Source organism: Chaetodon trifascialis, chromosome 7, assembly GCF_039877785.1.
Source record: "Chaetodon trifascialis isolate fChaTrf1 chromosome 7, fChaTrf1.hap1, whole genome shotgun sequence".
NCBI classification, from domain to species: domain Eukaryota; kingdom Metazoa; phylum Chordata; class Actinopteri; order Chaetodontiformes; family Chaetodontidae; genus Chaetodon; species Chaetodon trifascialis.
The window spans coordinates 22,938,337-22,954,411 of NC_092062.1; the positions used below are offsets into that span (position 1 = coordinate 22,938,337).

The 16,075-nt window shown below is 41.1% G+C and overlaps 1 protein-coding gene across 1 annotated transcript in view; it reads left to right on the top strand.

Annotated features, from left to right (window-relative positions):
• The window catches only part of LOC139333598 (cytochrome P450 4B1-like), a 37,199-nt gene that overhangs the window by 648 nt on the left and 20,476 nt on the right, over positions 1 to 16,075 (top strand). Inside the window, exons 2-14 of the mRNA XM_070966129.1 lie at positions 158 to 280; positions 7,221 to 7,447; positions 7,708 to 7,852; positions 8,215 to 8,259; positions 8,362 to 8,489; positions 8,661 to 8,785; positions 8,906 to 9,060; positions 9,164 to 9,270; positions 9,924 to 10,114; positions 10,266 to 10,399; positions 12,342 to 12,406; positions 12,718 to 12,800; positions 13,492 to 13,691. Of these exons, the coding sequence (XP_070822230.1) occupies positions 7,256 to 7,447; positions 7,708 to 7,852; positions 8,215 to 8,259; positions 8,362 to 8,489; positions 8,661 to 8,785; positions 8,906 to 9,060; positions 9,164 to 9,270; positions 9,924 to 10,114; positions 10,266 to 10,399; positions 12,342 to 12,406; positions 12,718 to 12,800; positions 13,492 to 13,669 (1,548 nt within the window). The 5' untranslated portion in view covers positions 158 to 280; positions 7,221 to 7,255 and the 3' untranslated portion in view covers positions 13,670 to 13,691. The remainder of the gene's footprint in view (positions 1 to 157; positions 281 to 7,220; positions 7,448 to 7,707; positions 7,853 to 8,214; positions 8,260 to 8,361; positions 8,490 to 8,660; positions 8,786 to 8,905; positions 9,061 to 9,163; positions 9,271 to 9,923; positions 10,115 to 10,265; positions 10,400 to 12,341; positions 12,407 to 12,717; positions 12,801 to 13,491; positions 13,692 to 16,075) is intronic.

The window sequence follows — 16,075 nt, forward strand, 5'->3', positions numbered from 1 at the left end:
AATTAGTAATAAACTCGTTTTAAATAAATGTTTGAAAAACAAGATTTCCCTGTCTTCATTTGTAAATGCAATATCCAATACATGGAGCAGTTCTCAGCTCTGAGCATGTTCATGTATCCCATAACATTGTCTCTGCATTTTTTATTCCTGTCTACAGAAAGCGCACTCCTTTGAGTGGATAATAACTAAACTAAAGGCGCACTCAAAAGGAGTGGAAATGAACCAAGGGAGCTCCGATGAGGCAGGCTTGAGGCAACGCACGTGCTGAAGCGGCCGGCAGGTAGGCACTGTAACAAAGGAGCACACAATTAAGTTGCAATTCAAGACAATGAACATCAGCTGAACTCTGGAGGAGAGGAGGAAATGAAACATAGTAGGCTACTCATGCTGACAACAACCAGACACCACCAAGGAAAGAGGAAGAATAATGTGACTGAGACCCCGTTTACACTTAGGGAAATGCATATGTTTTCATGCGGTTTGGCCTCTCGTTTACAGGAAAACGGAGTTCTTTTTTTTTTTTTTTTTTTTTTTAACAGAAAACGATCATTTTTAATGATATTTTTAAATAACGGCAGTTATTTGTCGGCGTGTAAACAGGGTTGAACGGCGTCTTAGGCTCCGAAACGTCACAACATGCGATAGAGGAAAATAAGAACAATCCCAGGTTTCTCTTCAGCACTGTAGCCAGGCTGACAGAGAGCCATAATTCTGTTGAACCATGTATTCCTTTAGCTCTGAACAGTAATGACTTCATAAGCTTCTTTAATGATAAAATTCTAACTATTAGAGACAGAATTCATCGACTCCTGCCGTTAACAGGTACTGTTTTGTCTTCAAACGCTGAAATCGTAGAAACTGTTACTCAGTCTGTCGCAGTTTTAGACTGTTTTACTCCTGTTGACCTTCACCAACTAATTTCAATAATTTCATCATCAAAATCATCTACCTGTATTTTAGATCCTATCCCGACTAAGCTGTTTAAAGAAGTATTACCTCTAATTGACTCTTCAGTTTTAGACATGATCAATCTCTCTTTATCAACAGGCTACGTACCACAGTCCTTTAAAGTAGCTGTGATAAAACCGCTACTAAAAAAGCCTACTCTTGATCCAGGGGTTTTAGCCAACTATAGACCGATATCCAACCTTCCCTTTCTCTCAAAAACTCTTGAGAAAGCAGTTGCCAATCAGCTGTGCGACTTTCTAAACAATAATAGTTTATTCGAGGATTTCCAGTCAGGATTTAGAGTGCATCATAGCACAGAGGCAGCACTGGTTAAAGTTACAAATGACCTTCTAATTGCGTCTGATAAAGGATTTGTCTCTGTACTAGGCATACTGGATCTTAGTGCTGCATTTGACACCATTGACCATTGCATCCTATTGCAGACACTGGAACATTTCATTGGCATTAAGGGAACTGCGCTAAGCTGGTTTAAATCCTACTTGTCAGATCGCTCTCAGTTTGTACGCGTTAATGACGACTCCTCTGTGCTCACTAAAGTCAGCTATGGAGTTCCGCAGGGTTCTGTGCTTGGACCAATTCTATTCACCTTATATATGCTTCCTTTAGGTAAGATTATCAGGAAGCACTCAATAAATTTTCATTGCTATGCAGATGATACCCAGCTATATTTATCAATGAAACCGGAAGAAACCAGTCAGTTAACTAGACTACAAGCATGTCTTCATGACATAAAGACCTGGATGACCTGCAATTTTCTGATGCTAAACTCGGACAAAACTGAAGTTATAGTAGTAGGCCCTAAACATCTTAGAAAGTCACTTTCTGATGACATAGCAGTTATGGATGGCATTGCGCTGGCCTCCAGCACCACTGTAAAGAATCTGGGAGTTATCTTTGACCAAGACATGTCCTTTCACTCCCATGTAAAACAAATTTCAAGGACTGCCTTTTTTCACCCACGTAATATCGCAAAAATCAGGCATATTTTGTCTCAAAATGATGCAGAAAAACTAGTCCATGCATTTGTAACTTCCAGGCTGGATTATTGCAATTCTTTACTATCAGGCTGCCCAAATTCGTTGCTGAATATTCTCCAGTTGCTCCAGAACGCTGCAGCACGTGTTCTGACAAAAACCAGGAAGCGAGATCATATTTCTCCAATACTCGCCACTTTGCACTGGCTCCCTGTAAAGTTTAGAATAGAGTTTAAAATTCTCCTCCTTACTTACAAAGCCATAAATGGCCAGGCACCTTCTTATCTTAAAGAGCTCATAGTACCTTATTGCCCTACTCAAACACTGCGTTCCCAGAATGCAGGTCTACTTATGGTTCCTAAAGTCTCAAAAAGCAGAACAGGAGTCAGAGCATTTAGCTATCAAGCTCCTCTCCTGTGGAACCATCTTCCAGTCTTTGTCCGGGAGGCAGACACTGTCTCTACATTTAAGAGTAGGCTTAAAACTTTCCTTTTTGATAAAGCTTATAGTTAGGGCTGGCTCAGGCTTGTCCTGGACCAGCCCCTAGTTATGCTGCTATAGGATTAGACTGTCGGGGGACATCCAAAGATACACCGAGCTCCTCTGTCCTTCTGTCCCTCTCCATCCGCACGCTCTCATGTCCTACCACGGCGTGTTACTAACTTAGCTCCTTCCCCGGAGTCTCTGTGCTTTGTCGTCTTGCAGGTTCCCATGGACAGTGGCTGAATCTGGATTGTGGATTTCAGCTGCATCTCCTGCCTTGGCCCTGCCTGACATCCACTGCAACTGCTACTGCTGTTATTACATCCACTGTCACTGTTACTGTGACTGCATGTCTGTCTCTCTGTCTCTGTCTCTGTCTCTCTCTCTCTCTGACTGCATTTCTGTCTGTCTGTCTGTCTGTCTGTCTGTCTGTCTGTCTGTCTGTCTGTCTGTCTCTCTCTCTCTCTCTCTCTCTCTCTCTCTCTCTCTGACTGCATTTCTGTCTGTCTGTCTGTCTCACTCTCCCTCTCTTGCTCTTCCTCTCTCACCCAACCGGTCGAGGCAGATGGCCGCCCACCCAGAGTCTGGTTCTGCTCGAGGTTTCTGCCTCGCCACTGTCGCCAAGTGCTTGCTCATGGGGGAATTGTTGATTTCTTTGTAGATAAAAGAGCTTGGTCTGTACCAGCTCTATATGGAAAGTGTCCTGAGACAACTTCTGTTGTGATTTGGCGCTATACAAATAAAATTGAATTGAATTGAATTGAAAACTTAACGTCATGTGAGCGACCTTGTTTACACTCGCGCCCATAGGTTTGGCATAGTTATGATGCGCTCGACGGCGTGTTTATCCATGTTCATGTAAACGACAACATTTTTGAAAATGATGTGTGCACGATGGTATTTTTGAAAATGGAGGAGCCAAAATATCCGTTTTCCAAAATACCTTGCTACATGTAAACGAAGGGACAGGCAGGAGAGGGCTCTCTCTCCTTAAGTACTGTCATCAGTACCCAATCAGGAACATGCCTCTCAGGTGAACCCCTGAGGGGGCGGAGCTGACTGGGTGCAGGGAGTTGCACAGACAGGAGAGAAACAAACTGACAACAAACACTAGGAAAAAAGGACAAAGAGACACACTAGGAGAGGACAGGTCGGTAGGATCCTAACAATTCCATAAACAGTTATTAAAACTGAACAGAGTTTACTGCCACTGGGTCAAAAGTCACATTTGAACTGTCATGAAAGTGGTTTACCTGTGCCGCATGAACTCATTCATTACCAGAAAAGAGACATCCAGGTCAAGGTTATTCTCCAGAACAGTCGCAGGACTGTGCAATAAACAGAATACAGGCAGTTATCATTTGTGAGTCAAAAGTAATTCAATTTTTGTTTGCAGCCATATGATTACAAAATCCACACAGCCACTAAACTGTAGTGATTAAACAGTCCAGTAATTGCAAACATGGGGTCCAACGAAAAGAAACACACCACCTGTGAAGTCTAACTACATCAAACAAAACACAGCAAACAAAAAAGTGAGGGGACACCACCACCGGGAGTTCCGCCTACCACTGGCTCACAATCCACCACTCCTGCCCAACAGAGAAGACACAGTTAGTGTTGGCCTATATAGGTGCCACAAACTTAAAGAAAAATGGCCAAAAACTATTCACTATCATTCAATGTGAAATGTCAGTACTGATGGTTCATATTCATATCAATGTGCAATATCAGTATTGTTTGCTCATATTTCATTACTCCCTGTTTATATTGTGTATATTGTTGGTTGATATTTAATATTTAATGTCCTTTTACTGATGCCCTCTATGTTTGCTATCCACTTTTGCAGCTGTCATACCTGAAATTTCCCCACTGTGGGACTAATAAAGGTATATCTTATCTTATCTTATCTTATCTTATCTTATCTTATCTTATCTTATCTTATCTTATCTTATCTTATCTTAATTCGACCACAAGAAACACACACACACACACACACACACACACACACACACACACACACCCCCAATTGACCAAAAGCAATATAAAACATAAAACAAAACTCAACCCTCAAATAAATCCCACCAAAAACCCCTGCCAATAAGCAAAGAAGAAAATGATAAACCATTCAGTTTAATCAATAAACCAATAAAAGAAAAAAAAAAAAACACATCTTAAACAAATCAACACTAAAATCAAGAAATCAAGTTCAAATCACTAAATCAATTTGAATAAACAAAATACAATGGGCACCCCATAGCGCACTGATACAGTCCTTTTGTAAATAAAAAAAGAAAAAAGTTGTCACAAATAATTCTGGCGAGTCTGCACCCTGATAGGAAATTTAGCAGGCCATAAATCTTTTGTGGACCATACTGTAGGAGCCTAAATGCACGTCTTTGATTTTTGGTTAAAAAAAAGGGTTACTAAATAATTGAAGTTAAGAATAACTAAAATACATGGTAATATAAGTTAATTGGTTTAGAAGGGATTAAAAGGCCTATTTACAGGTAGTTTCAGTTCAGTTGTATGATAATGTAATTCGTTTATGATTAAAAATGCGTTTTGATGGTTTAAAATGGATGAAAATGTCATTTATGTAATATTTGTATTGGATGGGAGCATATAAGAATTTTTTTTTTTTTTTTTTTTTTGAGGTGCTGTACACCTTTAATTACTTTGATTGAGGCTCCCGTGAGGTCAGTCAGGTTTGGAATGGGGCGAGGTGAGAGTGGAGCCATATGGTTTTTTGACCTCTCTAAGTCCCTTAACTCTTCATCACTTTACCTCGTTGTCAATGTTTTTGGATGTGATGGATGCTTAACGCACGGTTTTTATATTTTTCTGTATCACCCTTTCTTTGTTTTGCAAAAGTAAATTGTTTAAACTTTTACGAGCGGTCCTGTGGATTTTATTTCGTCGGTGTGGATGATAACGAGGGGATTGACGAGAGCGTCAGACCAGGCTCCATTGTGTGGAAACCTACACATACCATACAAATAATAATATAGAACAGCAGCCTGCTCCGGGGGGGGGGGGGGGGGGGACGGAGGATGACTTGGGGGATGAAGTACTGCACAGTGGCGCACAACCGGGCCTTTGAAGTATCACCCAGCGGGAAACAGCTTTCCAAAGGCGTAATGGAGAGATGAGGGCGCACGGCCATCGCGCACTCTGCCAACTGCTGACCAAAGCCCAAGAAGAGAGAAAATTTAAGCAGAGATGGGACCAGGCAGAAACCGGCTACGATTTAAATTACTCCACCAAACCCACCTCACAGCACCAAGTCGCGTAAAGCCAGAGCTCAGAGCCGGAGACTATTGTACTGGGCTATATTCACCGCCAGCGAGGACAACAGCCGATATCACGCCCATTACGCACACAATAGATGTGTGGCACCAGGAAGTGCCATAAGTGCTTGCAGCCAGCACGCCAAAACGCCACGCCAGACGCCGAAGGTTAGGAAGAGGAACCAGAGCAGCGTTAACACACCTTGATACAAAGGTGAGCAGCCCCGCCTCGCAATCAGTGCACTGATAGCTGATTAAGCGCAGCCCGCTGCCAGTTAATTCCACTGGAAGGAGGTCGGGGCGGGGGGGAGAGAGAACTCAATCTGCCACACTAACATCCATCCATCCATCCATCCATCCATCCATCCATCCATCCATCCATCCATCCATCCATCCATCCATTTCCTATGCTGCTTATCCCTTTTGGGGTCGCGGGGGGGCCGGAGCCTATCTCGGCTGTCAACGGGCAGGAGGCGGGGTACACCCTGGACCGGTCACCAGCCGATTGCAGGGCCACACTAACATGACCAACAAAATATTTAAAAGTCAATATACCTGATAAAGCCAAAGGTCAAATGAGAGCAAATGTTTGGACAGCGCAAATGGCTTTTATCTGCAGACAAATCCAAATGAATAACTCAAAGCTGATGGCACCACTTTCATTGGATGCCACAAACAGACTTTGGACCGGTAAAATTTGTAAGCAACAGGCCCCACTAGCATACTTCTTTTTGCGTGGCTCTTTGTGGGTCTCTGATTAATAGAGGGCTGTGACAGGGGTGGGGTTAAGGGTGACAGGTTGATAGCAAGTTTCTACCCAGGTCCATGACATCCATTTGTCCAGCAGGTGTATTTCCCAGCATCTGGTTTTTTGATATATATAAGTGTGATTGTAGTCCTTGTAGTGAGTCTCTGTCATGTTATTGGCTTTAAAAGTCAAAAATATCTGGACTGCCCGACTATGTTCATTTTTCTTGTAAAACCATCTGAAAGAGTTTGAGTCACCTGTCATGTTGACCCAGCAACAATGGAAGGGATTTGTGTCTGATAAAATAAATCTCATTTTCTGTTTTTACCATCACTTTCTCCAGTTTCACCTGATAAATGTTTCTTCACCTGCTGTCGATGTTAGACTCAATTTCACGTTCCTTATTTTTATTGTTTTATCATCAATGTTATCATTATTTGCTTTTATGTTCCTCACTGTGTTGTAGTTTATGCACGAATGGTGCTGCATAGATAAAGTTTATTATCATGATTGCTATTCCTCCTACATTGTGGTTCACATGGATTTCTTGACCTTAAATTCACACCCTGGCATCTTGGTTATCATTTCATAAAAAAATACTTATCTATCTTATCTACCGCTTTGTTGCCGGGCGCACATTGTCATTTGACTGACAGGACCGAGCAGATTCTCCGCCCACCTCCGCCTTACGTAATGTCCACCGAGCTGAGAGTTTAAATTGTGCTTCACTGGTCATCATCAGTCATTTGTCTGCAGAGTTTGTCCTCCAGAGAGAACCAGGCACCGTCGCAATGGGGTTAACTGAGGACTTGGTGAAACTGCAGTCGGGCTGGCCTCGTGTGCATCACTTGTTTGCACTGCTTTGTCTTACTGCTGTCGTCTATAAGTTAATTGTCTTGCTCGGCAAAAGAAGGGAAACAGTTCGAAACATGGAAGTTTTCCCAGGACCACCCCGCCACTGGCTTTTGGGACATGTTAAGGAGGTAATACAATGGCTCAGTAATACAGCAGCAACTTCAGTATTTTTAGTGTGTTTTTAGATTGTTACACTGTTCTCAAGAGGGTCTAAATATTTTTTTTGATTACTGCTCATTAGAGGAAGGCAGTTGGCAAACATCACAGTTCAAGCAAAGGCACAGTCATGCCCATTGAGTCATTCAGAGTGAAAGAAGTTGCAAAGCATGCAGGCCACATGATTGAAAGGTTTTTGCCAAACTTCCTGTGTTTTTATTTTTACTTTCAGTTTAAACAAGATGGGACAGACATGGACCTGTTGGTGAAATGGGGACAGCAGTACCCTTATGCTTTCCCACTATGGTTTGGTCCCTTTGCTTCTTTCCTCAACATTCACCATCCAGATTATGTGAAAACCATACTGGCAACGACAGGTGTGTGAGAAACTATTTTTTTCTTTCCTGAAGTGACACACTGTTATAATATTGCAGTCAATTCAGAGCTTTTTAGCACCTCTTATGTTTTAAGGACATATGTTTTTACTTTAATTTTAACACCTATGTTAGTACTTGTGTGTTTTTGATATTTGATATTTGTTTTATGCACTATTCCTTGTCCCCTGTGGTTCATGGGTGTACTGTTGCTGTGACATAAGAATTTACCCCCTGGGGATAAAAACAGATCTATCTATCTACCTATTTAGCAATCTTTTTTTATGGGTTTATGGGGACATTGACTACACTATTGCAGCTAAAGGTCAATGTAACAACATTTTCATTTGTTTGCTCCCTAACAGAGCCAAAAGATAATTTGTCATATAGGTTTATTGAGTCCTGGATAGGTAAGACTGCCTTGTCTGTCTCCTGCCGCATATTTTGGCATATTTCAGAGTTGTTTGTTTAGCTGCTTTACTCACACACAAACTCTCCGTTTCTGTCTTCAGGGGATGGCTTACTGGTGTCCAAGGGCCAAAAGTGGTTTCGTCACAGAAGGCTCTTGACCCCAGGTTTCCATTATGAAGTTTTGAAACCATACACAAAACTGATGTCAGATTCTGCTCAAACTATGCTGGTATGTGAATGACAAATCATACTAAGTATAGAAAGACCATAATGGTGAAGTAATGTGAAAGAATATCAGCTTAGACTGTCTCCATGACATTTTGTGTCAGAGTTGGTGAGTGCATTGGAGTTTTTCCCGTCTCCTGCAGAGATGTCACATCTGTTCTCTCTCTGTTTCCAGGATAAATGGGAACGTTATGCAGATACCGACAAATCCTTTGAATTGTTTGAGCATGTCAGCCTGATGACACTGGACAGCATTCTGAAATGTGGCTTCAGCTACAACAGCAACTGTCAGACCGAGGGGTGAGTCCATGCAAACCTTTTCCTGCCATTTCAGTTCTGTAAGTTCTTCACTGCTTCAGCTGTCTGAATCATGAGTGGAGGAAATGTGGCTTTTAAAGTTTGCCGACATTCTTATTTCAGTGGAACAAATGCATACATCAAAGCAGTGTATGAGCTCAGTGATCTGATTGACCTGCGGTTCAGGACATTTCCATACCACAACGACTTCATTTTCTACCTCAGCCCACATGGCTTCAGACACAGAAAAGCATGCAGGATCGCTCACAGTCATACAGGTAAGACCTGAACACATAATTTGATTAACAACAATCTGAAACAGTTGGCAAATAGCAAATTTATCAATTTGCAAATTCTCATCCACTATCTTGTCTTTTGAAGAGGAAGTCATCAGAAAGAGGAAAGAAGCTCTAAAGGAAGAGAAGGAGCTGGACCGCATACAGGCCAAGAGATACTTGGACTTTCTGGACATCCTTCTCTTTGCAAAAGTATGTTCAGTGATATCTGCTCCAATCTAATGACTTTCAGAAAATATAAGACAGCAGGGATAACCACACAGAAATGTATGATCATTAAAAATGAAACAATGACGCAGATAAACATTAAAACACACGTCATGCGTGAAACTTGATATTGTATTAGAGATTTGGCAAAAGGTGCAAATAGCATGCAGAGGTGGAAAATCCCTGTGTAAAAGGAGACAAAGAAGGCTGCTGTTAACGTTCTTAAGCTGTTCCACATTCAGCATATTAGTAGCCACTGATACAAAGAATGTGTCCAGGCTTTTTGTCCTCTTTCGAGGCGCTCTTGAGCAGCGGCCGTGGTTTTGGCTTGTCGAGTGCCTGGTTTCCAGTTTTTCCGTGATTGCTCTTTGTTTGAAAAGGCCCAGTTCTCCTGTCTTTTGACCTGGTGAAGGAGCAGACAAGCTTGTGTTATCTCTCTGACTTCGTACCAACCTCACTGCCATTATCTTTATTGTATATTTTATGCATCGTTCTTCTGGTTTCATTGTTCCATACTTATTTTAAAAAGTTCTTTACAAATAAAGAGTGACTATCTCTAGTCGTTGTAGTTGTGGTACTTTATCATATAGTTGTTTAATCCTCATCTATTTTGTTTTTGTCTGTAATTCTTCCTTCAGGATGAGAAGCAGCAGGGTCTGTCAGATGAAGATCTACGAGCAGAAGTGGACACCTTCATGTTTGAGGGCCATGACACCACCGCCAGTGGCCTCTCTTTCATCCTCTACTGTCTGGCCTGCAACCCAGAACACCAGAAGATTTGCAGGGATGAGATCATGCAAGTCCTGGAGGGCAAGGACACCGTGGAGTGGTAGGCTCACGAGTTGAAAATATGGCCATTTGCAATGCAAGTCTGCGCTAGTTGGTCTGTGTCACAACAGCTGGTTTTGGTGTGTTTTTGGCCATCATTGTATTGTTTAAGAATATGGACAACTAACAATGTATATCTGTATTATTTTAAGGGAGGACCTCAGTAAACTTCCATGCACTACAATGTGCATAAAAGAATCCCTCCGTCTTTACCCTCCTGTACCAGGAATGTCCAGAAACATCACCAAACCTATTACTTTTTTTGATGGAAGGACTCTGCCAGCAGGTTTGTTGTCAGTGTTTTCAGATCATGTCCGTTCATGTAGGTAAGACAGCATTCTGTTGCATACTGTAATAATAACAACTTTTGCTTCACTGGTACAAGATATATTATTAACTTGTATTGAGTTTGTCTGATTTGGTTTTTCATAATGGACCTTTGGCCAAAATATAGGTATTTACAGTGCATACAGAAAGTATTCACACCCCTTCACTTTCCCCACATTTTGTTATGTTATGGCCTTTTTCCCAAATGGATTACATTTTTTTTTGTCTCATCAATCTACACACAATGCCCCATAATCACAAACTGAAAAATGTTTTTGGGAAATGTTTCAAATTTATTAAAAATAAAAAACTGAAATATTGCATATAAGTATTCACACCCTTTGCTATGACAGTCAAAACTGAGCTCAGGTGCGTCCTCTTTCCATTGATCATCCTTGAAATGTTTCTATAACTTTACTGGAGTCTACCTGTAGTAAATTCATTTGATTGGACAAGGCACACACCTGTCTATATAAGGTCCCAGTGTTGACAGTGCATGTCAGAGTGGTCTACAGTGGTCTACATCATTTGGAAATGGAAGAAGTTTGGAACCACCAGGACTCTTCCCAGAGCTGGCCACCCGGCCAAACTGAACAATCATGGAGAAGGGCTTTGGGGGTCAGGAACGTGACCAAGAACCCGATCGTCACTCTGACTGAGCTCCAGCATTCTTCCGTGGAGATGGGTCCTATCAGAAGGACAACCATCTCTGCAGCACTCCACCAATCAGGCCTGTATGGTAGAGTGGCCAGACAGAAGCCTCTCCTCAGCGAAAGGCACATGACGGCCCACTTGGAGTTTACCAAAAGGCACCTAAAGGACTCTCAGACCATGAGAAACAAGATTCTCTTTTCTGATGAAACAAAGATTGAACTCTTTGGCCTGAATGCCAAGTGTCACTTCTGGAGGAAACCAGGCACCTCTCATCACCTGGCTAATACTATCCCCACGGTAAAACATGGTGGTGACAACATCATGCTATGGGAATGTTTATTGGCGCCAGGAACTGGGAGACTAGTTAGGATCAAGGGAAAGATGAACAGAGCAAAGTACAGAGAGATCCTTGATGAAAACCTGCTCCTGGGAGCTCAGGACCTCAGACTGGGGCAAAGATTGACCTTCCACCAGGACAATCATCCGAAGCACACAGCCAAGACAACGAAGCAGTGGCTTCGGGACAGGTCTGTGAATGTCCTTGAGTTGCCCAGCGAGAGCCCAGACTTGAACCTGATTGAACATCTCTGGAAAGACCTGAAAATAGCTGTGCAGTGATACTCCCCATCCAACCTGACAGTCCCCGAGAGGATCCGCAGAGAAGAATGAGAGGAATACCGTAAATATAGGTGTGCCAAGCTTTTAGCGTCATACCCAAGGAGACTTGAGGCTGGAATCGCTGCAAGGATGCCTCAACAAAGTACTGAGTAAAGGGTGTAAATGCTTATGTACGTGCCATATTTCAATTTTTTATTTTTAATACATTTGCAAAAAAAACCCTTTTTCACTTTGTCATTGTGGGGTATTGTGTCAATGATGAGACAAAAAAGGAATTTAATCCATTTTGGAAGAAGGTTGTAACATAACAAATTGTGGGGAAAGCAAAGGGGTGTGAATACGTTCTGAATGCATATAAACTACAACTTCCCCTCATGGTTTTCCCTGTAAGCAACTTTCATACACATTTTCCTAAAGTTATGTGAGTTTGACTGCTTGATCACATAGTGAAACATTGGCCAACAGTCAATGCCTGAATCACTGACTTGTTGCTCATTCACACTTTAAGTGGTGGTGGCAGTTTCATGTGTCTCACACTAAAATATATTCAGTTTATATCCATACACCTTGTATGTGTCCCATCTCTGAACAATCCCAAACTAAAACACACTTTTTCTTCTTTTTTGTAGGTAGTCTCATTGCAACAAGTGTGTATGGGATTCACAGGAATGCAGCTGTCTGGGAAAACCCTGATGTAAGTCCAGATGTAATTCTGAGCAAATCTCTGGGAAATGAAAGTATGGTGCACATTATTCATACAATCAGTGATAACAGTTTATAGAAGTATATATAGTATGAGTATGAAGTATATAAACATATGATCCCTCTCTGCTGTGCTGGCCCAGCACACTTTACATACAAGTGAAATGTTTGTAAAAAGTGACTGAGTCATGAAATTGGTGCAAATTGATTAATTAATGATTAAACCTGGAGAGGTTAGCTGGCCAGCACCCAGATGATTAACGCCACACTGACATTTGTTCTTTCCATTTTGTTTCAACACAGGTCTTTGACCCATTGCGTTTCCTACCAGAGAATGCTTCCAAGAGGTCACCTCATGCATTTGTGCCTTTCTCTGCTGGACCAAGGTTTGTCTCCACCTGATAGCACTGGGGAGGGAGGTTCTCACCAGACAGCTTCTCAATGTCTTTTCATTTTTCTTACAAAAGTCTGTAACGTGTAGATGTTTAACTGAGCACCAGCCCCCTTTCCACCAACCTGGTAACTGTTTTATTAGGATTTAGAGGAGATACTTTTTTAGTCCTCTGAGTACAATATCCTGCTTGAGTTATGTGGATTATTCAGTGAAGTCAATGAAAGCAATTACAGACTGGAGTCTACTAACAGAACCAGACTTAATATTTAATTGAGCTTCCAAATATGGTAAATCAGCAACTTTTTGTCCATTCAGCATCTTTGTCCCTTACCATGGATGGTTTATACTTTGCCCTGAGACGTTCTGTACATCAAATTCTGCTTGGAAAGAGGAAAAAATAAACAATTCTCATTCATGCACTTCTGGCAAACCTTATTGAGATGGTCAAAAGTCATTTCTCTCTCCTGATTCAGTTTAAAAGTAAAGAAGTAGTAAGAACTAATTTGATGAAGGTTATAGCTCGTTAATCATGTGCTTCATCATATTGACATTTACTGCTGGGTTGTTGCCATATCTGTTCTAATATAATGTCAGTCCACATTGACAAATGAGAATCTGTTACTGATTACATGTTACTGTCCTGTTGTTGCTTCAAAGCGTTTTTTCATGTTTTCCTTCCTCAGAAACTGCATTGGTCAGAACTTTGCCATGAATGAGCTGAAAGTGGCGACAGCCCTGACACTGAAGAAATTCAAACTGATAGAAGACACCACTCACAAACCCAAGATAATTCCTCGGCTGGTGCTTCGCTCCATCAATGGCATCCACATCAAGATCAAATCTGTTGATCCAACAACCTGAAGCCTTTTGTGTTTGTTGCAGCCTGTAATTTCACTGCTGGATGCCACTAAATCTACACACAGGACCTTTAATTCTGCTTTTAAGCTTATACACTGACAATAAATCACAATGATGAAATGACAAACTGTGCAGTTTTTTCTTTAGTGACCATTTTCAACCACTGATTACCTGCTAAAAAACTTGTAGTTTTTGATCATTTTCTCACTCTGGGAGAGTAATGAGGCATACTTGCACTTTATCATGAAAAGGGAAGAGGACCTGCAGGATATTATGGCAGGAAATTTGTAATAAATCTGTCTTAAATCAATGTTTGAAAAACAAGATTTTCCTGTCTTCATTTGTAAATGCAATATCCAATACATGGAGCAGTTCTCAGCTCTGAGCAGGTTTAAAGAGCCCGTAACATTGTCTCTGCATTTTTTTATTCCATAAACGGTGATTAAAATTTAGCCACAGGGTCAAAAGTCACATTTGAACGGTCATGAAAATGATTTACCTGTGCCGCATGAATCCATTCATAACCAGGAAAGAGACATCCAGGTTGAGGTTTATCTCAAGTCGCAGGACTGTGCAGTACACACTTAGCAACATATTGCTTGCTTAGCAGTAGCTTGAAAAATGTAAAATGTGAATAATGTACTGCCATAAGTAACTTATCAAAACTGAATTTTCAATGCACTGTAACATAAATGATAGTTACTTTCCTGCGGCAAAAGGAGATGACTTCCAAATAATCAGTAGAAAAATAAAGCCTTTTTGCATCGTGCTTGAGGCACTCGTCTCTCTGTAGAGATGAAAACAATACTGAACAGGCAGAAGCACCCCCTCTGCTCTTCAAAACAAAGATCACAGACTCTGCATCGCATCAGAAGGTTTTAGATTGAGTGTGACGACTAAATTCAATTTGACACATCGTAAGTGGCCCAACAGGCAATGCAGAGGAGATGCAATGCAGAGAATTTACAGTGGCTTTCACCCACACTGTTTTTCTGATCGTGTTGCATTTATTCCACGTCTTGACAGTGTTGAGATAGTATGTGCACAGTAACAAGTTTCATTTCTTAAAAGTATCAGTTTGTAATATTTGAGTAAATCAAAAACTGTAATTTTAATGTGAATACAATTCAATCATCGGCTAAACCTGACTTAAACTGGAATTTCTTGCAGTGACTATCTTAAGTTACTTCAGAAAATATAGGTTTACTTGCTGTGCAGTTTAAAACATGCATTTGTAAAACATTTTAATTTGTATCCATTGCTGTATGTATATTGAAATTTATGCAGTTTCTACATCTAGGAAATAATTTTTGGAAATTGTTTAAGTAAAACAAAAAGATATCACACACAGTACCTTATTTGCAGTTTTTTATTCATAATTGATTTTTTTTAATAGTTAAGTCCAAACCGATTAATAGATTCTCAAAGATTATGATATTTAACAAGTAGTAACAGGGAGTTCCTACAAAATCACTCACTGTTCACAGGCACAATTCCTGCAGGTTTATAAATTGCTTTAATTAATCCACTGCTTGAAAAGACACAGATGGTTCTGTCATCTCTAACTACAGACCAATCTCCAACCTGCCTTATCTGAATAAGTAACAGTTCAGGTCAAAGTTATAAATGACCTCAGGGTTAACACTGATTAGAAAACGCTGTTTGCACTTGTCCTGTTAGATCTGTGCTGCATTTAATGCGGTAAATCATAACATTCTGGTTGATTGACCCCAACACTGGGTCGGTCTCTCTGGCACAGTTCTTCAGTGGTTCAGGTCTTACTTAAAGTTGGTCAACAATTTCATGTGGTCATGGAGGACCACTCGTCCAATAAAATAGACCTGATGCGGGGTGTCCCACAGGGCTCTGTCTTATGCCCACGTCTTTTCAGTCTGTATATGTCAACACTCGCCAATGTTATTAGAAACCACAGCATCAAATTCCAAAATTATGCAAGTGATATCCAGCTATACATCTCAATAAGCTCAAATGATTGCAGTTCTATCAAAAATGTGATTGCATGCACGTCTCCACATAAATCTGTGCATGAAATCAAGACAAGACTGAGGTCCTACTAACTGGAGTTAAAGCTGGGATAGAAAAACTGTCTGAGCACTGCAATTATTTGCATTAAACACCAGTCATAGGTCAGACCATCTCTCTCCCAAACAGACACAGAAAAATGAATATATCCCTTTCCCTCCAGCAGGGTGAACCATTGTAACACTCTTCTGTCTAGTGTGTCTAAGAAGGCTGTTTGTCTGTTAGAGCTCATACAGAATGCAGCAGCACATGTTCTGATGAAAACCAGACAGAGAGCCCACATTACTCCAATCTTCAAACCGTTTATTGAACCGTAGATTACCTGTCTGTCACAGTATTCCATCCATCCATCCATTATCTATACCG